This window comes from Barbus barbus (assembly GCF_936440315.1).
Source record: "Barbus barbus genome assembly, chromosome: 38".
Classification (NCBI taxonomy): domain Eukaryota; kingdom Metazoa; phylum Chordata; class Actinopteri; order Cypriniformes; family Cyprinidae; genus Barbus; species Barbus barbus.
This window is the reverse complement of record NC_136716.1, coordinates 12,501,724-12,529,096: the sequence shown is the minus strand read 5'-3', so window position 1 is coordinate 12,529,096 and position 27,373 is coordinate 12,501,724. Positions and strand designations below refer to the sequence as shown.

General features: G+C 36.0%; 1 protein-coding gene across 1 annotated transcript in view; it reads right to left on the bottom strand.

The window, feature by feature from the left end:
- The window catches only part of caskin2 (CASK interacting protein 2), a 79,594-nt gene that overhangs the window by 14,333 nt on the left and 37,888 nt on the right, over positions 1-27,373 (bottom strand). Inside the window, exons 4-12 of the mRNA XM_079397720.1 lie at positions 25,096-25,193; positions 21,377-21,522; positions 19,827-19,922; positions 17,190-17,302; positions 10,415-10,523; positions 10,052-10,160; positions 8,110-8,204; positions 4,346-4,463; positions 827-997 (exon numbers count right to left, since the gene is read on the bottom strand). Coding sequence (XP_079253846.1) covers positions 827-997; positions 4,346-4,463; positions 8,110-8,204; positions 10,052-10,160; positions 10,415-10,523; positions 17,190-17,302; positions 19,827-19,922; positions 21,377-21,522; positions 25,096-25,193 — 1,055 coding nt within the window. The remainder of the gene's footprint in view (positions 1-826; positions 998-4,345; positions 4,464-8,109; positions 8,205-10,051; positions 10,161-10,414; positions 10,524-17,189; positions 17,303-19,826; positions 19,923-21,376; positions 21,523-25,095; positions 25,194-27,373) is intronic.

Sequence of the window (27,373 nt, the reverse complement as noted above, 5' to 3'; positions counted from 1 at the left end):
TAGGGCGAAAAACTGTCAATTTCTTCTCCAACTTCAAAATCATCTGACACTGTTGTTTTGTTTTTGGAAACGGAGTTTGACTATCTTTGCACATTTGCTTTGTAAACACTGGGTCAGTGCGTTCGCCAACCTCACGCATGACCATTCCAATGTGATTACGTAATGTGTGAGGTTGGGCTAATGCAAGACAAGCATTTGTGGTTAAAAGTTATATAAATTTTTTTATTTTTAGAAAATGGCCAATCTTTTCACTAGATAAGACATTCATTCCTCAGCTGGGATCGTGTAGAGCCCTTTGAAGAGCACTGAAACTAAAATTTGGACCTTCAACCCGTTGGCCGCCATTGAAGTCTGCTATATGGAGAAGAATCCTGGAATGTTTTCCTCAAAAACCTTAATTTCTTTCGACTGCAGAAAGAAGGACATGAATATCTTGGATGACTAAATTTACATATTCATCTAAATTGCGCTCTCAGCAGCATGGGTAAACCGTAGTAAACTGCTGTTAAGGCATTTCAAACTTTATCTCCCAAAGCAAAAAACTGAAAAGTACTTTGTCGTGAGTATATCACTGCCTTTACGGCCAATGCAGATGAAAAATAATATACTTTTCACCAAGAATTACATGACTTTGGACTTGGAAAAACTTGGGAAAAGTCTAAATGTGGCTACGATGGATTAAAGTGCAGTTTATGTTGCTCACGTGGTAAAGGACAGAGGAGTTTTTTGCTTTCACAGATGCTTGGATGGGCTCTTGAGGTAAGATTGTAAGTTTGTAGGTGTACATAATTTGAATTCATCCCTACGAGTCTAATTCTCACGCTACCTGGGTGCTGATCCAGCCCATTGTGGTGAGTCAGTACAGGACGGGTGGATGAGTATAAGGTGTAGGAGTCGTCAGTGTGAGAGGTGTGATGAGAACTGTGTAAGGACAGGGCTCTGGACAGAATGTGATGTCTCTGGATGGGCAGTGAGGCTTGCCGGGAAAGAATGCCCCCTATGGACACAACATGGAAACACAAATGAGGCACCACGGACACAAATGAAACATCATCCTTGAGAAAGATGTTTACATAAAGGACATGCTCTAAATAATACAACCCGAATTCCGGAAATGTTGGGACGTTTTTTAAATTTGAATAAAATGAAAACTAAAAGACTTTCAAATCACATGAGCCAACATTTTATTCATAATAGAACCTAGAGAAAATAAATGTTCAACTGAGAAATTTTACACTTTTATTCACTAAATGAGCTCATTTGATGCCTTCTACAGGTCTCAAAAAAGTTGACAGGGGGCAACAAAGGGCTGAAAAAGCAAGACATTTTTAAAAGATGCAGCTGGGAGAACATCTAGCAACTAATTAAGTTAATTGACATCAGGTCTGTAACATGATTAGCTATAAAAGGGATGTCTTAGAGAAGTAGAGTCTCTCAGAAGTAAAGATGGGCAGAGGCTCTCCAATCTGTGAAAGAGTGCGTAAAAAGATTGTGGAACACTAAAAACAACGTTCCTCAACGTCAAATTGCAAAGGATTTGCAAATCTCATCATCTAAGTGCATAACATCATCAAAAGATTCAGAGAAACTGGAGAAATCTCTGTGTGTAAGGGACAAGGCCGAAGACCTTTGTTGGATATCCGTGGTCTTCGGGCCCTCAAACAACATTGCATCACTCATCGGCATGATTCTGTCATTGACATGACTACATGGGCCCAGGAATACTTCCAGAAACCACTGTCGGTAAACACAATCTGCCATGCCATCTTCAAATGCCAACTAAAGCTCTATCATGCAAAAAGGAAGCCATATGTGAACACGGTCCAGAAGCACCATCGTGTAATGTGGGCCAAGGCTCATTTAAAATGGACTGTTTTAAAGGGAAAAGTGTTCTATGGTCAGACGATTCCAAATTTGACATTCTTGTTGGAAATCACGGACGCTGTGTCCTCCAGGCTAAAGAGGAGGGAGACCTTCCAGCATGTTATCAACGTTCAGTTCAAAAGCCAGCATCTCTGATGGTATGGGGGTGCATAAATGCATACAGTATGGGCAGCTTGTATGTTTTGGAAGGCACTATGAATGCTGAAATGTATATAAAGGTTTTAGAGCAGCATATGCTCCCCTCAAGACAACGTGTATTTCAGGGAAGGCCTTGTGTATTTCAGCAGGACAATACAAAACCACATACTGCAGCTATTACAACAGCATGGCTTCGTAGTAGAAGAGTTCAGGTGCTGAATTGGCCTGCCTGCAGTCCAGATCTTTCACCTATAGAGAACATTGGGCGTATCATTAAATGAAAAAGATGACCACGAACTCTTCAGCAGATGGAAACCTATATCAGGCAAGAATGGGACCAAATTCCAACACCAAAACTCCAGAAACTCATAACCTCGATACCAAGACGTCTTCAAACTGTTTTGAAAAGAAGAGGAGGTGCTACACCATGGTAAACATGCCCCCGTCCCAACTATTTTGAGACCTGTAGCAGGCATCAAATTTGAAATAAGCTCATTTTGCGCATAAAATTGTACAATTTCTCAGTTTAAACATTTGTTATGTTATCTATGTTCTATTGTGAATAAAATATTGGCTCGTGTGATTTGAAATTCTTTTACTTTTCATTTTATTCAAATTTTAAAAACATCCCAACATTTCCGGAATTCGTGTTGTATAAACAAAGTTTATGAAAGTTTGGTGTTAGTACATTTTTTTTATTGTATGTAGCAAGTAAGCATTAAATTGATCACAAAGGAGAGTAAAAGCCATTTATGTTACAAAAGAGTTCTATTTTAAATAAATGCTGTTCTTTGGAGCTTTCTATTCATTGAAGAGTCTAGAAAAATATGTATAACGATTTCCACAAAAAATATTAAGCAGTACAACTATTTTCAGCACTGATATTAATTAGAAATGTTTCTTGAGCACCAAATTAACAAATCAATGTTTGTAGGATCTTGTGACAATGAAAACTGGAGTAATGGTGCAGACAATTCAACTTTGCCATCACAGGAATAAATTACATTATACAATATATTAAAACAAAACAGTTTTTTTATATTTGACACTATTACTGTTTTACTGTATTTTTGATCAAATAAATGTAGCCTGGATGAGGCTACATTTAAAATAAAAAACAGCTTTTGAACAGCAGTGTAAATATTAATTTATTAATTTATTTTATTATTTATTTTATTTATTTATCATTCACCCAGAAATCAAACAAAATCTATCTTGTACTCATTCTCATATTGTTCCGTATTATTTTATTTCAACTGCTTTTGTCTATACAATGAATGCAAGTGGGATCCAAAGCAACAATGCACATCCTTTGACTTTCATTATATAAAAAAAAAAAAATAAACAGCAACATTTTTCCAAAACATTTTCACTTGTGTTCTACAAAGAAAGTAGGTCACACAGGTTTAAAACGACACTAGGGTGAGTAAATGATAACAACAATTAGACTTTTTTTCTCTTTAACATGAAAGACAAATCCCTTTTTTTTCTTTCCATACATTAACTTCAAAAACTAAGATGAACCTGGGGAGGCTTTAACATCCTGATAAGATAACGCGGGTGGGAGAAACACCCCAGCACAATGAGTTAAGTGGTTGGGTCTTAATCTAGCTTTTTTGCCTCCATCATGTCTCTTCAGCAATATTGAGGCAGAAGCTTAGAGCGCAGGCTAATTTCGTTTTAGCAGCAGGATGTTGACGCTGTGGCATGACAGAGTGCTGAGTCTGCCGTTGCGCTCGCTCTCTCACACAGAAAAAAATATACCAGGCTCATTTCAGGGAAAGATTTTCTGCTCAGGACCTAGCAATCTAAAGCCGGCTCCCCTTTCATGGAGGCACAGGGCTCTAAAGCTGATCCGCCTGCCCCCAATATGTTCCTGTTAATCCCATTAGTGTGTCTGTGTGTGCCTTTATCAATGGACTACATGTCCACGTCTACAAGAATTTATGAGAACTGCACTACTTTAGTATGCATTATTTTGATATGCATACTGTGGGATTTTTTTTTTATAACTGACATTTGTGAAAATCTGGGATTCAAAATCTATTTTAAGCCTAAAAACATAGTTTTAGGATTTTGAAAGCTTTAGAATAAATGTTATTAAAAAAAATGTCCACTACTTCTAAGTCAAAAACTTGTGCTGCTGTCTTTAAAGCAAAAAGGTGTTTTTTTTTTTTTTTATCTTAATCTGCACTAAAATTTTTATGCTGATAATGTAATTTAGAATGAAAGTAAAAAAGAGAACCTAATTTTGAAAATGGACTATGTATTTGTAGTAAATGCTTGTGCAAGTTGAAAAACGAAACAGAATTATTAAATATACCTGATCTGCGACTAATGACCTCCACGATGGAGGGAGGGAAGAATCCCACACGGTCAGTGCCTCTCTGACTGTCATGGATGTGTCCTTTCCAACGTCCATCCATATGCTGCTCTAAGACCTGGAACAGACCAATAAGATCACAGGTTATTCAGCTCTTTGAATGCTTGCACATTTTATAATATTCATAACAGTCTTCTCTTCAATAGCTATTCAATTGTTTTTTATTATCGTGTGGAATAATTTCTATAATCTATGATTTAATTATAGCCCTCTGTGTACCCTACATTATTCAAAGCTGAATGACCTTTGTGTCATCTGGTTTTAAATAACCTTCTAACCTTTTTTTCTAACCTCATGGCCCAGCCTGTGATTGTTTGCTCATTTGGCTGCACGATGTGGTAAATTAAGTCAGTAGACATTCCACACATGGCAGAAAGGAACTGTGTAGCAATGAAAGTCATTTCATTTGACTGACGTGAAATTGTGTTTCAAGCAGGCCTGGAAAAAGGATAAATTTGCAATTCATGTGTAGCGCCTGTCTGAGTTGTTTTAAGAGTCTATTCACTAAAGGAAACATGCAAATTAGGTACTGGTGCAGACACGCACCTTACGTGATTGCGTGCCCAATGTGAAACAGAGTAAATAAACATAGACATGAAATATTGACTTGGGTTGAAATGTAACATTATTCACAGTTTAGCATTACTATATAACATTTGAATGTTATTTTATCTTTTATATACTATTATAGTGTTTATTAATATTTTGGATTAGCTTTTAATTCTTATATAGGTTTTTTTTTTCCTTGTAATTTTATTAGGTGTTTTGTAATTTTCTAGTATGTATATTAGGGGTGGCACGTGGCACGGTACACAGATGTCACGGTTCGGTACATACCTCGGTTCTGGGGTCACGGTTCGATACAATTTCGGTACAACAGGAAAAAAATAATAATAATCTACTATGCTCAATTTCTTTTCATTTATTTTGAGCAGACAGTAGTACAAATTACAATTTACAAAAAGCACAATGTTTTGTTTTAATTGTGAGTGTACACAAATAAAAGCAGACCTTTATACAGTGATGCATTATTAATAAGACAAAAAGTGTTTAAAGTTGATTCTGCTGGTATAAGGAAACAGTTGAAGTGATCGCGCCGGAGCGCACACACACACAAACATTTTGTTCTATTTATTGATTATTTTTTGTTTGAATCTCTCAACATTTTACAACAGTAGCCAGGTGGTGAAGACAAGACAAAAGAAACAAAATTACAATGTCACTTGCAATCGCCGCTTGCATTTTCTGCTACCTGCGACGTCACTTGCATTCCGACACGAATTGTGTGTGTTGCCAATGGAGACAAGACGCTGTGGTGCTTAAACGATTAAAACTAATTTAGTACAATAACGAACAGGGTCCTGCAAGTCATCTGTAGGAGAAAAAGACAAGGCCTGCAAATCCGTGGCAGAACAGCAGAATATGAACGCAATGCGCAAAGTTTCTAGAAAACCATAAACACTTAATATGGCTTAAAGTATTAAGATACATTAAGTGCAATTAAAAGATAAAATTCGATGTATAGTTATTATTAAATGTACTACAAGGCAAGCAGACGGCCATGGACCTCTCATACAGCAAAACGCTGTGGCATAATGGAATAAATTTAATAATAATATAATAATAATAAGGGACTTAAGGGTATTCTGTAGTCTTTAACTAAGATGATAGACAATTCATTAGCCTATAAGTCTTGTTGACACAAAGATACAGACCAGCAGACATGAACATGCATTATGAAATGCATTAAGTGATATTAAAAGGACGCAATGCGTTAAAATTGCACGTTAAACATTTTCCTCCCATAGAAAATAATTTTAAATAAAACACATAATATAGCTTAATGGACAAAGACAATGATATAAAAGAGCTGTAGACCGTGAAACTTTGCGTGTTGCGTTTATTCTGGGTTCACCTGCCTGTACATTAGTTATAACGTTATATTTTAATAATGATGAGGAGCATAATGAGTTTGCTCTTTATCATCTTAGTCCATTATGCCTCATTATCCCATGTTTTGTGGTATGGGAGGAAAATACTATATACATATTCATTATATTAATAAACTGTATATTGAATTTGATATTTTAATAGCACTATCTTAACACATTAAGCCATATTAAGTGTTTATGGTTTTCTACGGGAGGAAACTGCTTAACGAGAAACGTTCATATTCTGCTGTTCTGTAGCCACAGATTTGCAGGTCTTGTCTTTTTCTCCTACAGATGACTTGCAGGTCCCTGTTCGTTATTGTACTAAATTAGTTTTAATCGTTTAAGCACCATAACGTCCTCCCATACAGCAAAACGCTTACTGTGGCATAATGGACTAAATTTAATAATAATATAATAATAATAAGGGACTTAAGGGTGTTCTGTAGTCTTTGACTAAGATGATAGACAATTCATTAGCCTATAAGTCGTTGACACAAAGATACAGACCAGCAGATATGAACGTGCATTATGAAATGCGTTAAGTGAAATTAAAAAGACGCAATGCGTTAAAATTGGACGTTAAACATTTTCCTCCCATAGAAAATAATTTGAAATAAAACACATAATATAGCTTAATGGACAAAGACAATGATATAAAATATAAATTTGCGAGGAAAGTGCTATTTCAGCATTTAAGTACCTGGTTAAACTGTACTGCTGATATTAGAGAATTTTTTTGCATTATTAGAATTATTAAAGAGTTTTTATGCAATAAAATAAATGAATTTACCCCATAGTGCTTCATTTTCAAAACTGCTCTTTAAGGTCAACATCTGTATTTATTTAGTGTTATTTTAACACCATGTCAGCATCAAGACCATTTTCGGTGCAATTTAGTAAAATAGGCATTATAAAATAACAGTTATTGGAGTTTGAAAAGGAAGGCATGTTGTTGTTCGTCACCTTTCCTCACGGTATTATTCATTGAGATAATGAGATGTTAATTTACCCCCAATTCAACCCCCTAATTTCCTAATAAAGCTGTAAAGAAACTGAATTTTAAAGCTGGGGTTAAGTCTGAGTGGAAGTATCTTTCATTGCTAGCTTTTAAAAACCTTGAAGTCTCTATTAAGTCTCACTGCCACAAAAACACAGCAGTCTTTCATGCTAGCAGAAATGGCCGCCTAAAGCTATCTAGACAGACAAGGTGTGAACAATGACATAGCATACGTGCGGCACTGAGCCTCAGGCTGCACTCTACAGTACACAAACTGAACACAAGTCTTTTAGTGGGGGTGAAACACGCTGTTATGAAGGCAAACTAGGCTGAACACACGCTACTATAGCACAAACAACAAGCTACAGTTGATTCATTTGAGACATCAAAGGCTGATTGGTGGGAACTTGTTGCAGCATGCTAAAGTATTCTCTGTAGGGAACACCAAATTACGGTCCTCACTTGTTCATGTTACTGTTATGTCTTATGTGCAGGACATAATTATATCAGTTAGAAACATGATATGCAACGCTGTGTGTAGTCTTCCATATTTAAAGCATTCTGAAAACCGCTTTCAGCTCTACTATTTTTCCACGAGCCTAAACATCTTTGTTGTTTTGATGTTTTTGTGATTCATCAGAATACGGTTTAGTAATTTGGTAATAATGCAGATCAAGGCAACGCTCAAGCACATTGGCAATTGTATAGGCCTATTACATAATGCACATTATAATTAGGACACTCTTGTGAGAAATAAGGCTTGAAAAGCCTACCATGATTATATCTCCTGCCCGGATGTTGAGTGCAGTTGGGTCATGGAGATTCCAGTAGTCCTTCAAAGCTCTCACCTGCAATGCTCCGCTAGCGTCTGATGTCACAACCCAGGGACATGAATGCATGAAAGAATGAGAACGAGAGAGAAAGAAAAACAGTTTGCCTTGAAAATACTCATCAAGTCATGCACTATGGGTTTAAGTAATCTCTGAGGTCTTCATATTGACTAAGGTCCACAAAATTGCTACCGGAAAACCTAAGAATTCAATACTCAGGTGGGATTTGTTGCAATAAAAAAGTGTAATAAGCAAAATTTAAAGAGGAGTAATGAAGTGTTTAAATGCTCTGAAGCACTTAGCACATCTTCTGAAAATTTAATGAGGAGCTGAGCTCAGAACAGGGATACTAAACACCCCTCATCTTCAAACACAGCTCCTTCAGCCATTTTAGTGCTCGAATCAAAGCGCACACTTCAAAGACAACAAGCAGCTGGATTACAGGAGGGATAGTAGAAGGACACAGCTACTTAACACATTCAGACGTATGCCTAGACCCAGACATGCAAACACAATCAAAACTTCTAACTAAATCTCCAGGCATGGCTGCCATTGCTGCTGCCCGGGGATAGTAATATTATGCAACACTATAGCTTTATAACAAAAGCTATGAAAGCAGGTTCTCAGAAATGAACACCCAACACTAAACACACTCTAGACAACTATTGTCTACTTTCAGTCTAAGGTAACAATGAACAAAGGCTCATGGCCTGATATTAAATAATATATTGTACATCAACAAAAGAAAGAAAGAAAGCAAGCAAGAAAGAAAGCAAGAAAGAAAGAAAGAAAGATGAGAGAAGGAAGAAAAGAGAAAAGGAAATGCCAGGAGGAGGAAGAGGGTAAAAAAATTTTGAAAAGGAAAAGAATGGAAAAGGTAAGTAAAGAAAGACAAATTAAGGAAAGAGAAGAGGACAAATGGTAAAGGAAAGAAAAAAAGAGATCAGAAGGGATAAAGGTAAAAAAGGAAAAATGGACAGGACAGGGGCAGGTGCAAGGGCAAGGGCGTATGGCAAGGGCAGGGCAGCAAGAAAGAGGAAAAGGGAAAACAAAAAATCAGATTACACTTTATTTTAAGGTGTCCATAATACACCTTAAAATAAAGAGTAATTACCTAATTAAGTACTTAGTAGTAGCCATTGTACTTACATGAAATAAAATGTACTTACCATGTAACTAAGTTATGGAACAGCCTGTAATTACAGTTTTTAATTATGTACATGTAATACGCAGCTACTGTTACACATATGTAACAAACCAAGTCTGTTACACAGCTACTTATGCAACCAAAAGATTGTTACATATGTGTGGCAGACTTTAAACAACATAATTATAAATGTAAGTACACAGACATAAGCTACGTAAAATAAAGTATCAAGACTGTACTTAAGTGTACTTCATGTGTATCTATACTGTACACCTTATCCAGCTGCACCTTAGTTTGATTTAACCCACCAGTACACAGCTTAAATACATGTAATACCTTTCAAATTACATTAAAATTACAGAATATTACACAGGCATAAGCTACTTAAAATAAAGTGCATCAAGATTGTACTTAAGTGTACAAGTAGCTGTGTAACAGACTCGGCCTGTTACATGTGTTACATACAGTTGCCTATTACATCTACATAATTACAAACTGTAAGTACAGGCTGTTCCATAACTAAGTTACATGGTAAGTACATTTTGTTTCATGTAAGTACAATGGCTACTACTAAGTACTTAATTAGGTAATTACTCTGTATTATGGACACCTTAAAATAAAGTGTTACCAAAAATCTAAGGAAAGGTAAAAGGAAAAAGGAAAAGGAGGAATGCAAAACATAAAAAGGCACAATAAGAGTAAAAGGAAAACAACAGGAGTTTTGGATTTCTGACTCACCTCTAAGGAGTTGTTTGATTTCTTTGCTGGCATGTGAAGTGGTGAACTGGTTCACAATGTCCAGGGCTGTTTGATTGTAGGTGTTGCGGATGTTCACATCAATCCCAGCCTAAGTGTCAGATGGTGAAGGGTTGGATTGATATGTGAGGGTTAGTTCAGGTGAGAAAAAAACACTCTGTATACTGACAAATAAAAATAAATGATAAGTCACTGTGCCCTGATATGACAGACTCAAGCACTACACTGAGGGAAAGCCCACAAAACTAGTTCTACAATTCACAGTATTTTTCCTTGATAATTTGACATAAGAAATAAATCAAATGAATCAACACTCTTCCCAATATTTTGTATCCATCTACTTACATCAAGCAATACTTTTACTACTTCAGTTTTCCCATAGAGGGCAGCCTCGTGTAGAGCCGTTCCGGATTTAATGGTCCTGTTGATGTCAATCCCAGCTTTTAGCAGCAGTCTAAAAATGAGTGATAGACCACAGTGACACATGAGCCATGCTGTCCACAAGACACCAACGAAATCACTCAATGGTACAGTCAGCTGCTCATTACCACAACATTCAACCTGACACGCTGATTAGGTCTTTTTGTCCCTTATTAAATGGCTACTTACCAAATTAATATTAATTTTAGATATTGATACATCAGATATAGATTTTTTTTTTAGATATTGATTTCAATCGAAATTATGTGAGAAGAAACAGCCTGCAAAAAGATACAATATGAGAAACATGAAACTAGCACAACTATGTAGGATTTTTTTGTGTGATGCCTCCAGCAATACAACTACAAAACCAAAATCAGCATGAGAAATTGCATAGTGAGTGGGCAGGACTGAAACCATGTGATGATAGTAAGTTCAAGACCACCAGCAAGGGGTCAAATGTCATGGCAATTTAAAGCCTTTAAAAAGTAACAAAAACAGCCTCTGCGTCAATCAGTTTTACATTGTGAGTGTCTCTTCAGGATTCAGTCTCTAAAGCAGCAGTGCAGGCTCCATTTTCCATTTAATGGTAATTGATTAATTCAGCCAATTGAACGGATTAAAAGCCTCCCTTCCCTTCTTAAATAAGGTCATCCAAAGTGTTCAAACAAAAATGAAACTTCTGTCATCATTTACTGACCTTCATGCTGATCCAAAGATTTTTGATTAATGTCTAGCCTGCTCGTTTGCCCCATAATTAAAGTGAATAGGGACTGGGGTTACACAATAGAAACACCATAAAAGTAACATTAAAAAGTAGTTCATACAACTTGTGCCCTACATTCCAAATTCTTCTATAGTTATATGAAAGCTTTGTATGAGGAAAGCAACAAAAGTAAACATTTTTACGTTTTTTGTGGGAAAATCTTTCCTGCTGCAAATCAAACACGTGAGAGCCTATGATGCCTGCTATTGATCATTTTTATAGTCCATTTCAGAATGTTTCTGTAAATAACCTTCTATTAAATTCATTAGAGTGACCAATATATTATTTAAAACTTCTTATTTTGTGTCCCACTTAGGGGTGCGCCAATCAGGATTTTTGATGCCAATCACTGATCACAGAAATCAGTATCTGCCGATATGATCGCCGATACCAATTTAAAGCCTTCTTTTTATCATGTAGAATTATTTATAGTGATGATCCAGTCAAGGTTTTTAGACATTTATTCAGAGCCTGAATTTCATTTCTGAAAATGAATTCCCCCTTAGGTGACACCCCTGGATTTTATCATTTGTGGGGTGGAGGGGGTAGACATTTTTCAAAAATATATATTTATCTCACCTAAATGTTTGATTATGCACTGCATTTTTGCTTTGGCAATCGTGCAATTGTTGAACAATAGCTTACACACAGCACAAGCCTTATTTCATGAGCTTAATGTGAGGCAGCCTTTTACACCAGGTTCACACATACTCCATCTGCAGTGCGTATGCAGTCCATGTGTTAGCAGTGCAGAAGCAGCACGGACTGTGATTTCACACAGGAGTCCACTACTGATCCATGGCTGTTTACCACAAACAAATGTATCCATTATTTTGATTTCAAATCTAAACATTGTTACTGAAAATGCTTTTTCAGCATTGTGATTATTTTTTTACACAGTACAGTAATACAATCTTTCATAGACGTGTTTAAACGCAATAAATATATGAAACACATTATTCAATGCGTTTTACTTTTGCATTTACTTCTAGATTTATATATTAAGTTGCTCAAGCAAGTGGCAAAACATTTAAACTACTTTTCTTACATTATCACAAACATTCTAAATTAAAACATACCATTGACAGAAACAGGCCCCTGACGGAGCTGTCTGAGTTTTGCAGTGAACCATGGTTTGCCGTTGTTGTAGGTTAAATGAGTCCTGGTAGGAATGCACATATCCTCACAGAAACTCATATATGATGTTACAGTCTCTGTGAGCTCATCTAGATCGTTTGCAGCAGCTTCAAAACAGTCCAATCAGTGAGGTCAAAACAAGCTTTTAAATCTTGCTCTGCTTCATTAGTCCATCTTTAACAGTTCTTAGTACAGGTTTAGCAGATTTCAGTTTCTGCCTGTAGGACGGTATGAGATTAACCAAACAGTGATCAGAGAGTCTTAAAGCTGCCCGTGGGACAGAGTGATATGCCTCCTTTATTGTGGTGTAACAGTGATCCAATATATTACTGTCTCTGGTGGGACATGTAACATGCTGTCTGTATTTTGGCAGTTCACTGGAGAGATTTGCTTTATTAAAGTCCCAGAGAATGATTAAAACAGAGTCCGGGTGATTTTGTTCTGTCTCTGTGATCTGATCAACGAGTATCTGTAAAGCCAGGCTCACGTGTGCTTGCGGTGGAATGTAGACACGAGAATGAACAACAAAACTTCCGCGGTGAGTAGAACGGCTTGCAACTGCAGAAGAGTGTTTCTAGATCAGAACAGCACATCTTTAACACAGTTAAAAGGGAAAGGGAAGTGGTGTGTGGCCAAGTATGGTGACCCATACTTGGAATTTGTGCTCTGCATTTAACCCATCCAAGTGTACACACAGTAGTGAACATACACCCGGAGCAGTGGGCAGCCATTGCGGCGCCCGGGGAGCAGTTGGGGGTTTGGTGTCTTGCTCAAGGGTCTCACCTCAGTCGTGGTATTGAGGGTGGAGAGTGTTGGTTATTCACTCCCCCCACCTACAATCCCTGCTGGACCTGAGACTTGAACCCACGACCTTCGGGTTACAAGTCCAACTCTCTATCCATTAGGCCCCGACTGCCCTACATCTGATGTAAAAGCACATCCCGCCGCCACGCAATTTCCCTGTTGATTCTGCGTCAGGCAGATGTAACGCGCTGTATTGCGTCATTCAGCCAGGTTACCATGAAACACAGAGCAGCAGAGTTTGAAAAATCCTTATTTGTCCGGGAGAGCAGAAGAAGTTTGTCCACTTTGTTGGGTAGAGAGTGGAGATTCGATAGGCAATAGCATTCGAAATCCGCGCTGACGAAGCTTCACGAGCGCGCTAGCTCGCTTCCCCCGTCTGCGTGTCCTGAAGCATCTGAACAGCGCCGCAGCTCTGCCAACTACAATGTCCAGCAAAACGTCCGAATAACTGAAATCCGGTAATACAATTTGTGGTGTATTCTGCCGAATGTTCAGCAGTTCATCCCTGGTAAAACTGATCTTGTTTGAGAAACAAAAAACAGGAAAACTAACAAAAACAGTACAAACACTGAAGAGCTAAGCACTGAAGCTGCCAGCGCCATCTTAGATCAAGTATTTTGAGAGAGAAAGAGAGCGCGGTGATTCACTAACGCTGTTTCTGAAATCATGTCTCACAGAAAGTTTTCAAATTACTTTATAAGTTATTTAATGAAGAAATATGAATTGTACCTCACCTTCAGCATCATAATTATTTTTAATAACCCTCGCCAGACAGAGACGGAGTCGCTGCATGTCATGCCAAACCTTTCACAGCAGACACGTCATCAGCTCGAGATCTTTTTTTTTTTTTAGATTGGCCTTTTTAGAGACCGCACATCCCAACATGATTATCGGCCGATAGTGATCGGTAGCCAATCAATTGGACCCCTAGTCCCACTGAAGAAACTAAGTCATGCAGGTCTGAGGGTTAGAAAATTATGACAGAATTTTGGGTGAACTATTAGTCTGTAGTGAATTTGACAATAATAATAATTATTAATCTCAGCAAAAACATTAATTGTAGCAATTCATTGATTGATGCTTGAATTCATTCAGTTTTAAGAATCTAATGCTTTATACTAAGAAGCGTAGAGCAGTCTCCTGTTACCACTGTCCATCTTTCCCATGTTTACAAGTTCCAGCATTCCAGAAAGGCAGTGGAAGGGAGAGCTGTAGCGTGAACTTTCATATATGGTTACTGCTAGAGAAGCATGTTGAGCAGCTGACTGGCTGGTGTAACCCTATTCGGGCTCATTCCTATGCATGTTACCATCACAGTGCAGTCACAGCCCTCTCATTACACTCCGAGGGGAGGACAGCCCAGGTCAACACATGCACACAGCACCAAACACACGACACTCATTCCACAACCTCTTCTCTTCACCTCACTTGCTCGACAAACATGTCAACAAAGCGCCCAGCCAAAGTCTGCCTGACCGTCAGCTTGACACCACACTACTTTGCAAAAAGACAGACAACCTCCCAGAGGCATGCTTGCATCCATGTAAATGTATAATTCTCTCACTCTCTTTGCTGCCTATTGAGGTTGCATGTTGAGGCATCCAGATCAAAGCATAGTTAACTTATTTACATGCATGTAGCCTTTGGCCAAATTTTAAAGAGGGCACTGTATGTATTTGTCGTGGATAAGGCAATCCTAGTATGCACTGCAATATTCTCAGTTATGGTTCACACTTACTCTGTTTTATACATTCACACTTTTATTTTAGGAACCCAAGTTGATAACAAAAATTACAATAATAACAATGAGAATATTATATGTGTATATATATTATATATATATATATATATATATATATATATATATATATATATATATATATATATATGTACAGTGTATATGTATATATATATATATATATATATATATATATATATATATATATATCTGTAAGACTAATAGTAACTCTTACACATTGTGTGCATGAGTGTGTATGTAATGTATTATTTTTAACATATATTATTAGAAAGTGAAATGTATTAATAATAAACAGTTATAAATATACACTTACATTATTACTACTATTTTATGTATGTATGTATATATATTTGTGTGTGCGTGTGTGTGTATATAAAATACATAAACACACACACCATATATGTGGGTGATAATTGATATAATTTATAGAGAATAATCAAAATGTAGTAAAACTGGTGTACTTAAAAACTGGGTATTTTATCCAATGTTTCTGTGCACAATGTATTTTTTATACCTATTAGATTATTAAGCCATTAGCTTAGAAACACACAACATCAAACTATGTAACAGCTCCAAATAATTCATTTATGAGGTTCCATGATGGTTAGGATGCTAAAAACTAGTGCTGTCAGATCGATTAATCGCAATTAATTGTGATTAATCTCATCCAAAATAAAAGTTTGTTTTTACATAATGTACAGTATCTCACAGAAGTGAGTACACCCCTCACATTTTTGTAAATATTTTATCTTTTCATGTGACAACACTGAAGAAATGACACTATGCTACAATGTAAAGTAATGAGTGTACAGCTTGTATAACAGTGTAAATTTGCTGTCCCCTCAAAATAACTCAACACACAGCCATTAATGTCTAAACCGCTGGCCACAAAAGTGAGTACACCCCTAAGTGAAAATGTCCAAAATGTCTAAAAAGCTCATTTTTTTGTTTCATCGGACCATAGAAGCCAGTCCCATGTGCAGTTCCAGTCATATCTGATAACTGAATATGCTGGAGTTTGTTTTTGGATGAGCTAGGATAATTTTTCTTGAAACCCTCCCAAACAACATGTGGTGATGTAGGTGCTGTTTGACAGTTTTTTTTTTTTAAGGTTTTCTGACCCCAAGACTATTTTCTGCAATTCTCCAGCTGTGATCCATGGCTGGATAATTTCATTTTCATAATCACCCTGGAGTGCTCAAAATTGTGAATATGAATGGGAATATACTTCAGAGATATATTACTCAAAAGAATTTCTAGGGGTGCCAATAATTGTGTCCAACGTGTATTTGAGAAAAACATTTATTTCATAATTATACCCCCCCCCCCCCCCCCATTTAAAATTCTTATTATCCAATGAAAGGTTAGATTTTTGTGAATTTTTTTAATAAAAGATCAAAAGGATTAACAATGCAGATTAATTTTCACAGCCTTCTTTGTTCATATTTACCAAGGATGCCGATATTTATGGCCATGACTGTACATACATGCATTTACATATATGTATATATTTACTTGTATATAAATATATACAGTACATATGTATATAATACTTGTATACATATTAAGAAATATATATTTTAGTGCTGTCAAATGATTAATTGCAATTAATCGCATGCAAAATAAGTTTGTTTACATAATGTATGTGTGCTGTGTATATTTATTATGTATAGGCTATATAAATACATATGCATGTATATATTTAAAAATGTTATGTATATATATTAAATACATTTATTTATATTATAAATTATATTAATATAAATATAGATGTGTAAATACATGTAAATATTTTCTAAATATATTTATATGTACATAATAAATATACACAGAAAACAATGCAAAAAAAACTTTTATTTTGGATGCGATTAATCGTTTGACAGCACTAAAATATTTATATAAAATATAACTCATATATTTACTGTGTAAACACACACGCACGTAAATATTTCTTAAAATATACATGTATGTGCGTGCATTTATATATATATATATATACAAATATACACAGTACACACATATTATGTAAACACAAACTTTTATTTTGGATGTGATTAATCGATTTGACAGCACTACTAAAAACACCTGCCTATGTCAGTAGTAGGTTTTTAAACAAACTCACTGCACCTCTCCGAAACCATCTCTCCATGTTTGAAAAGCAAATATTTAGACTGAAAGGAAGATGTAGGAAAACACAACAGGATATAAAAGTAAGGGGTTAGTGAGGAGCAGACCTGATGATGTCCTTATGACCATTGCGGGCAGCAAGATGCAGGGGGGTGTTATCCCTGCCATTCCCCTCTAAGAGAGCTACCACCATGTTACTGCTCAACAACAGCTGGGTCACCTGGAGGAAAGAATTAAGACACTGTGAGGAAGCCATCCAAAACTAGAACACTTTCAGCCAGAAAGTGCTCCAGTTTTGCCTACTAATGTCTAAACAAGATGTCACTGCCAATTTAAAACACAAGAACGCAGCCAGCCTGAGTTGTCAGCCCAGGCACATGACTTTGTACTCCCTGGCATTGAGAATCTGTCAAATGGAATTCAGTTTCCAGCTGGGGCAGAATCCTCCTGCAGCCCAGCAACTGACTCGCTGGTGTGCTGCTAAATTAGACTCATTCCATCAGCCCGACTCTCTGCAGCATTTGCATTCTATAATTCCAAATTACTTGGGCGAAAGATTAAATAGAAGTAGCTCACCCTGGCAAATCTAGTTTAAGGTGAATTAATGAAACTGTCATCAGGAAAGCCATCTTTAAAGCCTTTCATCTCTACTCGCCCAGCTTGGGGCTTGTGCAGGCAGTCTTGTATGAGCTTACTGATATACGTTGCCGTTGAATGCGTATGTAATACAGTCTTCGCCAAAATAAAAAGACCTCGTTCAAGCTCTGTTATGTCATGAACTCCTGCTCATAATTATAATAGAGATTGCAGTGTGGAAATAGATTCAGCACTATGAGCTTGCATTGAGACTGGGATAACTCTGGGATGGATGTTATAAAGGGCACAGCTATTTTAAATCAGATAAGCCCTAACTATATTGATGCAGAAATACCAATAGCTGAACAATTCCATTGCACCTATGTCATCTCATGTCTGCTGGAAAATACAGTTTTATTATCTGGTTATGGTTTACTTTTCTATCCACATATTGTTAAATTAAATATCAATATTGCATGATTATTAAAATACTGGCTGAAGCATAAGCTGATGATTACTTAAACTTTATGGCCGATAACCAATGAATGGTCAATAATATATTCGAAACTATTTTGTCAAAAAATTAAAAATAAAACACTAAAATAATTTTAAATGCATTTAGGCATCACTAAACTGTAATGTACAGAATGTAAAATGGATATTCATTTTGAGATTTGCAAAAGACTACATCCAACAATTTAAAAATTACTATTTTTAATTATTATCTTTAAACTATTCTTTAAGATGATGGCAAAGGTAAATTGTAAAAAAAAAAAAAAAAAAAGTCAAAGTTAAAACAGACAAATAAAACTTATTTGAAATTATTTTAAAGATTATTGGAGTTTGTTTTACAAGAAAATATTATTTCAGTCTTTCTACTTTAAAATGTAATATTTAATGCAATGTCTTACTTGCCATTTCTTTGTAATTATTTGAGTAAAAAAAAAAATAATAATATATATATAGTCATGGCCAAAAATGTGCACAATATCATCAAGAGGTTTACAGCCCATGGCACTGTAGCTAAACTCCCTGGACGTGGACGGAAGAGCAAAATTAATATAAAATTACAACAAGGGAGTGTTCGAATGGTGGATAAAGAACCCAGATTAACTTTCAAACAAATTCACGCTGATCTGCAGACACAGGGTACACTGTAAAAAATGATCGTGATTTTAACGGTAAAAAACTGTGAAAATGCTACGGTAAAAACCTGTTACATGGTTAACGGAAAGTTCCTGTAAAATTTACAGGGAAAAACCGTAAACTGACGTTCCCAGAATTCCATGCGTTCCATTTCAAATTCTGTTTGAATTTGACGTTTTTCCTTTGAAATAACTGTTTCTTCTTAGTTTTTTCTTATCAGTTATGTTTATTAGGGTTGTATGTTACATCTAATGTTGTTCAATTAATGTTTATAGCATATTTCAGTTTAATGAGTCTCACCATAATGGTGTTTAGTGCTTGTGTGAATGACACTGTGCAACTTCTGTATATTCTATTGTTTAAAACTTGCTTGTGATGGGCTTTGGCTCATCATGTGACTTTCTCATCATCACCTGCATTTGGTGGTTGTCAGTGAATTTCAAAGAAACAAAACAGATTTCAGTACTTTAATAGGTTGGTATATTAAGATTATATCAGTTAAAGGAATTACAGTATTTAACTGTAAATTTGTTAAAACCGTAAAACCTAAAACGTTGCTACCGTATTTTTTAACGGTAGAATTCTGGCAACCACAGCTGCCAGTTTTTTACCGTAAATTTTATGGAATTTTTTTTACAGTGTACAACAGTGTCAGCTCGCACTAACCGTCGCCATCTGAATGAAAAGGGACGCTATGGTAGGAGACCCAGGAGGACACCACTGCTGACACAAAGGCATAAAAAAGCAAGACTGAACTGGCCAAACCAAAACGTATGTGTCAAAACCACAATCCTTCTGGGAGAACGTACTGTGGACAGATGAGACAAAAGTAGAGCTTGTTCATTCTGTTTGATTTAGTAGTCAGGATCTTTCTCTATTTGCTACACCACATTGGCATCTCTAATATGCTTTTTTGAGACTAACACAATTCAAACACATATTAATCCCACTGAGGTGGTATAGCAGCAGGTCAAGTTACAACATCACAACAGATGTACTGTGACTACACTCTCGTGACTCACCTTGAGTCTGCCAAACTCACAGGCCAGGTCCAGAGGGGTCCTCTTCGCCTTGTTGACAGTACAGGGGTTGGACTGGTGTTGCAGTAGCATTTCAGACTGAGGGCAGACACAGACACACAGAGATACTGTGAAAGGGCAGAGAAGCTGTGTTTGGCTACATTAGGTTTCTGCGATTACACAATAGAAGACAATGTCAAAAGCCATATCAGTTAAAATCTATCCATATATGAAAAATTGAAATAGCATCCAAAAAGGTCATGGACTAAGAGGGAAAACCAAAGAAATAATCTAAATTATTGTGTAATATGGCACACATTATACCTTGTGACATGTTTTTTGAGGAAGGGTATGCCATTTGGAAAGGGAATACTCTGAATTTCAAGACAAACAACTGGTCAATCTAACCTGGTTCTGAGAGGTATCGTATACACAGCGAAGTTAACTAAAAATGCATTGTTTTGAAACAAAGCCCTGGACCTGCAAAGTAATACTATCTTTACGGGGGACCTCTTTTCTGCCTCGAGCGTGCAATGACACGTCTTGCATTTTCCTTCCTTTTCCTTTAGAAAACATAAAACAGTATGTATCCTTTTTATCTGGCTGCCAGAGATCTGTAAACAGCCTCAAAAGCTATATTTTGGTTCGAGTCACAGCACATTCCTGAGTCACTATCAAAGTGCTTCATTCAGCCTTTTTGCTCATTTATTTTGAAGATACTAGTAAGTGACAGAACTAGTGATGCACTGAAAATTTGACAACAACCGAAAATAACTTGTCAAAAACAAATTTTTGATTTCATGTCAACAGCCCTGGCTTTATATTTACCTCAGGAAAGCCATTCAATGTCCATAGTTTGCTAGTTACAGTAGTTAGAAATATTAAATCTAGAGAGAAGCATTTTGCTAGATATTTGCACTATATTATATCATATTATTTAACCTGGTGCCTTCATTATTTTATAAGTCTGTATAAATCTGTCATTAAAACAAGTTGTTAGAGTTTAATTTTTATTAATGCTCAAATGTTAATTTCATTGCCATTTAAATGTTTATTTTTCAAGAGTGAATTAGAGACAATTAATCAAAAAAAGTTGATATAGAAAATGCTTTGTAATTGAAATGCTTATATACAACTTTTTATTTGAGTGTTGATGATTAATTAAATGTAATTAATTGATTATAAAATAAATGATTGATTATAAAGTAAATAAAAAACTTTTTTTCAGTTTAAGTAAAAACTCATTTTGGTGCATCACTAGATACAACAAATGCAAATCCAGAGTTTGTTATCGAAATACAATGTATTTCCCACATTGCTTGGGCACTTTATGATTTTTTAAGTCATTCTTTGGATGGAAATCACTTTAAGCAGCCCAGACTACATCAGTGCATCAAGTCCCCACCATACCTGTGAAACATACCCACTTTGGTGCAATGTACCATGGTATAGGTGAAAGTCTGAAACCTTTTTGACTCTTGACATTGTTCTCCCTTTTGTCAGTGCAGACTGGCACAAATTGGTCAATAGTGGAGGAGCAGTGTGCTACATACCACCTCATAGTGTCCGTACTGTGCAGCCAGGTGGAGAGGGATCTGTCCATCTTGTGAAGCCCCATTCACAGAAGCTCCAGCTCTCAGAAGCATAAGTACAGAGTCTGCCTTCCCCTGCCAGGCAGCATAGTGCAGTGGACGCATACCTACAACAGTGAGCAGAAAATCATTATTTTCACAGCTACTTGTTCTTTTACACTGGAAAAAAAACAGGGCTTTCTTTCTCTGGTGGTGCAGTCATTTTACCTAGCTTGTCTATGTTTAGCCCATGCACAATACAAGTTTTGCATTTGAATAAATTACTATTTGTATAAATATATTTTTAGACATTTCATCCAATTTGTTTTGATGGTACATTAAAGAGATCTTGATCCAAAGACTCTCATGTTGTTCCAAACCTGCATGGCAAAATACAAACTAAGATGTTTAGCAGAATGTCCATGCTGCTCTTTCACATACAATGTAAGTGGCTGGGGACAGGCACATTTGTGGTCACCATTCAAAGATTGAGTATGGAATGGCATATGAGTAAATGGCAAAATATATTTAAATTAATACAAAACTTAAAATACAGTTGAAATTGCACAGTTTTGCAGTTGTATTGATGTTTTCAATAATGCTTTGGAAAAGATCAAGAAAAAATACGGAATACAGAAGCCTACATGAGAACACTTGAGACCATGATCACTTTTTATATCTATGCGCTGAAACATTTTTAGAGCCGTCAAATCGATTAAATGTGATTAATCGCATCAAAAATAAAAGTTTGTGTTTACATGATGTGTAATACACACACGTATATATTTAATTAATAAATAAATAAATGGATGGATGGATATAGATAGATAGACACACACATTACATATATTTATTTTAGAAATATATAAACACACACACAACTTATATATCTTAATATATACAAGTGTGTGTGTATTTTTATATATACACAGTGCCCTCCATAAGTATTGGAACAGTAAAGACAAAATTGCTCTGTTGGCTGTGGAATCAAGACATTTGCAAATATGATTAAAAGATGAATAAGAGACAAAACTACAGAATGTCACATTTTATTATTAGCTGTTTCAACACATATATGTTTTACCAAATAAAAAGAACAGCACTTTTAGAGTTCACCCCACTCATTTATGTGAGCATACGTATTGGGACAGCTGAACATAAGGCAGATATAAAAGATTAAAAGCTATTATTTAGTTGCAGATCCCTTGCGCACAATCACAGCAGTGAGTCTGTGACCCATAGACATCACCAGACTCTTGGTCTCATCCTTTGAAATACTTTTCCCAGCCTTTAATGCAGCCAATTCCAATTGTTGCTTGTTTTGGGGAGTTTCTGCCTTTACTCTCCTCTTCAGCTGGTGAAATTCATGTTCAATCGGATTTAAATCTGGAGATTGACTTGGGCAATCTAAGACTTTCCATTTCTTTGCCCTTAAATTCCTTTACTGAACTGGCAGGGTGTTTTGGGTCATTGTCCTGATGCAATATGAAGCACTTCCCAATGAATCTGGTGGCATTTTCTTGAATATTGGTAGGCACGATGGTTTCGTACCCTTCCAAATTCATTCTGCTACTCTCATCATACATTAAGTCATCAGTAAAGTTGAGAGGGCCTGTTCCAGAGACAGCCATGCATGCCCATGCCATGACACCACCTCCACCATGCTTTACAGAGGAGGATGTATGCTTGGGATCATTGCAGTTCCCTTTTTTTCTCCACATTTTTGCTTTCCCATCACTTAGATAACGGTTCATCTTTGTCTCATCGGTCCATAAACACAGTTCCAAAACTCTTCTGGCTCACCTTTGTGCTTTTTTGCCTTTGTATTTTTGGTGCTGGTCAGAGGTTTGCATCTTGCTGTGTAGCATCTGTAATTCTGTGTCAAAGTCTCCTGAGGACAGTAAATTGTCAGAGCATCACCCAGCTTTCTGGAAGTTGTTGGTGATTTTACAGACACGTCTTTTAGGGTTAATTTTCACAGCTTTTATGATTTGTCTGTCATCAACTACTGTTGTTTTCTTAGCCGATCAGGTCTTGTTGGTTGCTGGTGGTTTCCAAACTCTTGATTTCTCCATGCCCTTTGTTTTTGCTAGAGCTCTAACTGACTTCTTTTCTTTTAGCATCCAAATTGCTTGCTTTTCTCTCAGAATGCAAGATTCAGAATACAGAAGTAATGGATATAACTGATACGACACATTCCCTGATTTTAATATCTGAAGAATTAATGCAACAGGACACAGCTGATCACTTAGAAAGAGCTGTGAGGCAACTGTTCCAATACTTATGCTCACATCAGATAGAGGAATGAAACTCTAAAAGTGCTGAACTTCTTAAGTTGGTCAAACATCTATGTGTTGAATCACCCAATAATAAAATGTGACATTCTGTAGTTTTGTCTCAAATTCATCTTTTAATCATATTTGTAAATGTCTTGACTCCACAGCCAGCAGAACAATTTTGTCTTTACTGTTCCAATACTTTTGGAGGGCACTGCATGTATAATTTTTATATTTTATATATTTTTCTTTATGCCTATATGACATGACCACTGTGATGATCTGACTTCTAGTATTTTATAAGGTATCATCTATCATTGTATCAGGGATATTTATTTTGAACATCTTTACATTATTTTGTGCCCACTTATTAATATATTCTATATATTTAAATGTACTTTACTGTTGTTTTTGGACCTCACATTTGTTGAATTATCTACCTGATCAGAAAAAAAAAAGGTTATTTAAAAAAACAAAATTACTCGCTTATGCGACAATCTTCACTCTGGGTGACTAAATAATGTCTAATATTAGCCACTGGCTAATAAATTCTCAGATTTTATTCGCCAGTGTGTGAGTTGGAGGCTAAGTATATTTTTAGCACAGATTTTCACTCGCCGAACACACTGACTGAGCGCTTCAGTTTCATCTGTCAGGCTATCTGTGATATTTTTCAGTTCATCTGCATGGATGCGCAACGCACCTGTATTTGACGTAGCGTTACCGTAAACTCTAGTGTGAAGGCACACATCTCGCCGTCGCTTTGTCTCACACGCAAAGAAAGAGACAGAGCGAGAGCGTCTTGCATACCATGCAGAATTGACACGATACATGTAAACGATATTCTTTGTAGTATTTTCCTGTCAAATTAATGGAGTTCCTTTGGAATTGTTCAGCTTTTAAGAACTGCTGGGTTCTCCGGTAGTGGGCGGAGCTAATGCCGCTCACCTATTATCGTCCCTGAGTCCAAAGTTCAGTTAAAATGACTAATATGCATTCAGACATGGTTTTAATTCTAATTACTAAAGTTCTATCTTTAAATAATACTTGATTATCATAATATAATGCTTGATTGATTGATGTTAAGAATGTAGTACTTTCGGATATTTAAAAAGCTGTGCCGTTTTACAAACATTTTATATATATATATATATATATATATATATATATATATATATATATATATATATATATATATATATATATATATATATATATATATATATATATATATATAAACACACACACGCAAATATGGTATATCAATCTGGCAAGTAAACTAAAAAATTTACTAGCCAATGGCGATTCAGTTGCCAAGGTGTCCATAGAGGGTTGAATTATACAAAAGATAGTAAAGTAAGGAAATGCATTCTAAACGTTTCACAAACTCATTGGCTCGTGGATAAAAATGATAAAGTTTCTCACCATTGCTGTCTTTGATGTCCACAGTGGCTTGTGCCTCCAACAGCAGAGACAAGAGGTCAGTGGTGCCAGTGAGAGCCGCATGATGAAGAGCTGAAAAACTGAAGAACAGAGAAACAGTCCTGAAAACTACACAAAAATCTCCTGTAAAATAAGTTACCTAGACCTCTAAACTGAATTGCTTATTGCTTATATTCACAAAGCATTTGGCAAAACAGCAGCTTTTCCGATTTAAGAAAAGTAATAAACTGTAAACAGGACAAATATGGTGTATTTTATGACATGACGAGCCATACTGAATCAACTATCAGAAAAGGCCTTCATTCATTTTACAAACATGCATCTGATCTGGTGTGATAGAGGGAAATATCTGGTGATGTTTCTGTCACAGGGTTCAATTGAGTACAAGACTGTGATCGGTCCTGATGGCACAGCTAGAGCTCACTGCCCAATTATAGACAGATCTCTGCTTTCACAGTCACTTCATGACTGAGGATGGTCCAGCTTCTAAAATATGCATGTGTTTGAGGGAACAGACTGAAGAATAAATAAAAGAACATTTCTTAACAATTTAAAAGGATTGAACTCAACCAATGTGGATTAGGCCTAATAAAGCTGCATCTTCTCCATACGTAAATAAGTCATGGTCCTAAATGTAAGAAATATTGTGCTGTTCGAGACAGATCTAGAGATATGATATATTGAAGGGATTGTTATTGTAAGTGAAAGAACTGAATTACAGGATTATCATTTCTCAAATCTGTGATGACAAGTATAGCAGTTACTAATCTATGGGACAATATGTGGTCATGTAGTTGGCAAACTTTTGAACATCCTCACGCTCAGCTCTAGGAACAGCTATTAAAATGTGTCAGTGCAGCTAATAAGTATATAATTAGCTCCATAGATTAAGCTGACTTCTCCTTGCAGTCTCAGATTGTTTCCAGGGTCTGAAACTGAATCGGGTGGAGCCACACAAATCCCAACAAAGCACTTATGTCTGAGATAGATAAATATATAATTTGTTTTAAAAATGTATCACAGGAAGAGAATACCAAGATTTCTTTAGACATGCTTGTCTTAGAGAGGAAACTGTTGTCCCTGTTTTCACTAGCAGCTAGATTCTGCTTTGTACTGTACTGTCAGCGTGGACAGGTTCAATGATGCTCCAATTCAAGATGCTCAGTATTTATTTAACAGTTTAAAGGATCAGTTCAGAGAAATTCCTTTCCAGTCCATAAGTGTAACTCAGCAACATCACCATAAAATCCCTGACTTGAGTTTAATGATGGATGACACATTCATGCATTTTACAGTGCACTTGTCACAGCTTCATTTGACTAAAAAACACCTCAAATACATGAGAATCAGGGCCTAAACGGAGCACACACAGTACAGTGAACAAATTGATGAAATTAACCAAAAGTTTTAAATCATTAACTAATTAAATATATTTATATATATTTAAACAGGACATCTGCCACATACTGTTCAAAATTTTGGGGTCAACAAGATTTTTTATGTTTTTGAAAAGTCTCATGCTCACCGTGGCGGCATTTATTTGATCAAATTACAGTAAAAACTGTGATTTTGTTACATATTAAAATTTAAAAATAAGTTATTTCTATTTTAATGTATTTTAAAATATAATTTATTCCTGTGACGGCAAAGCTGAATATTCAGCAGCATTACTCCAGTCTTCAGTGTCACATGATCCTTCAGAAACCATTCTAATATGCTGATTTGGTGTTTAAAGAACATTTCATATTATAATGTTAAAAACTGTTGATTTGATTTTTTTTTAGGATTGTTTGATTAATATAAAGTTCAACCTAAAATAAAGAAGACCCATTGTGTCTTAAAAAGCTACGAGAATACTTTTTATGTGCAAAGAAAACAAAAATAACAACTTTATTCAACGATTCATCTCCTCCGCGTCACCCTTATAGCACCATTTTGTAGAGTGTCACATACTGTATGTAAACAATGTATGCTGTTCTGTGTCAGCAGCACCGTACGCGCATATCGAGGGGTGAGAACCAGAAAGGCGTAAGTGACATTTCACCAAATTTACAGGAGAGCCAAAACAAAAATTTTACCATAGTTTGATCTGACTTTGTGTACTGATTTCAATGGTTTATAATACAAATTTGTACACTCATGGATGACAGTACTTTTGGCAGTAGAAAGAGCTCATTGAGAGCTTTCATTTGATATATATATATATATATATATCTCCATTTCACTTACACTCTTCTGGTTCTCACCCCTCGATATGCTG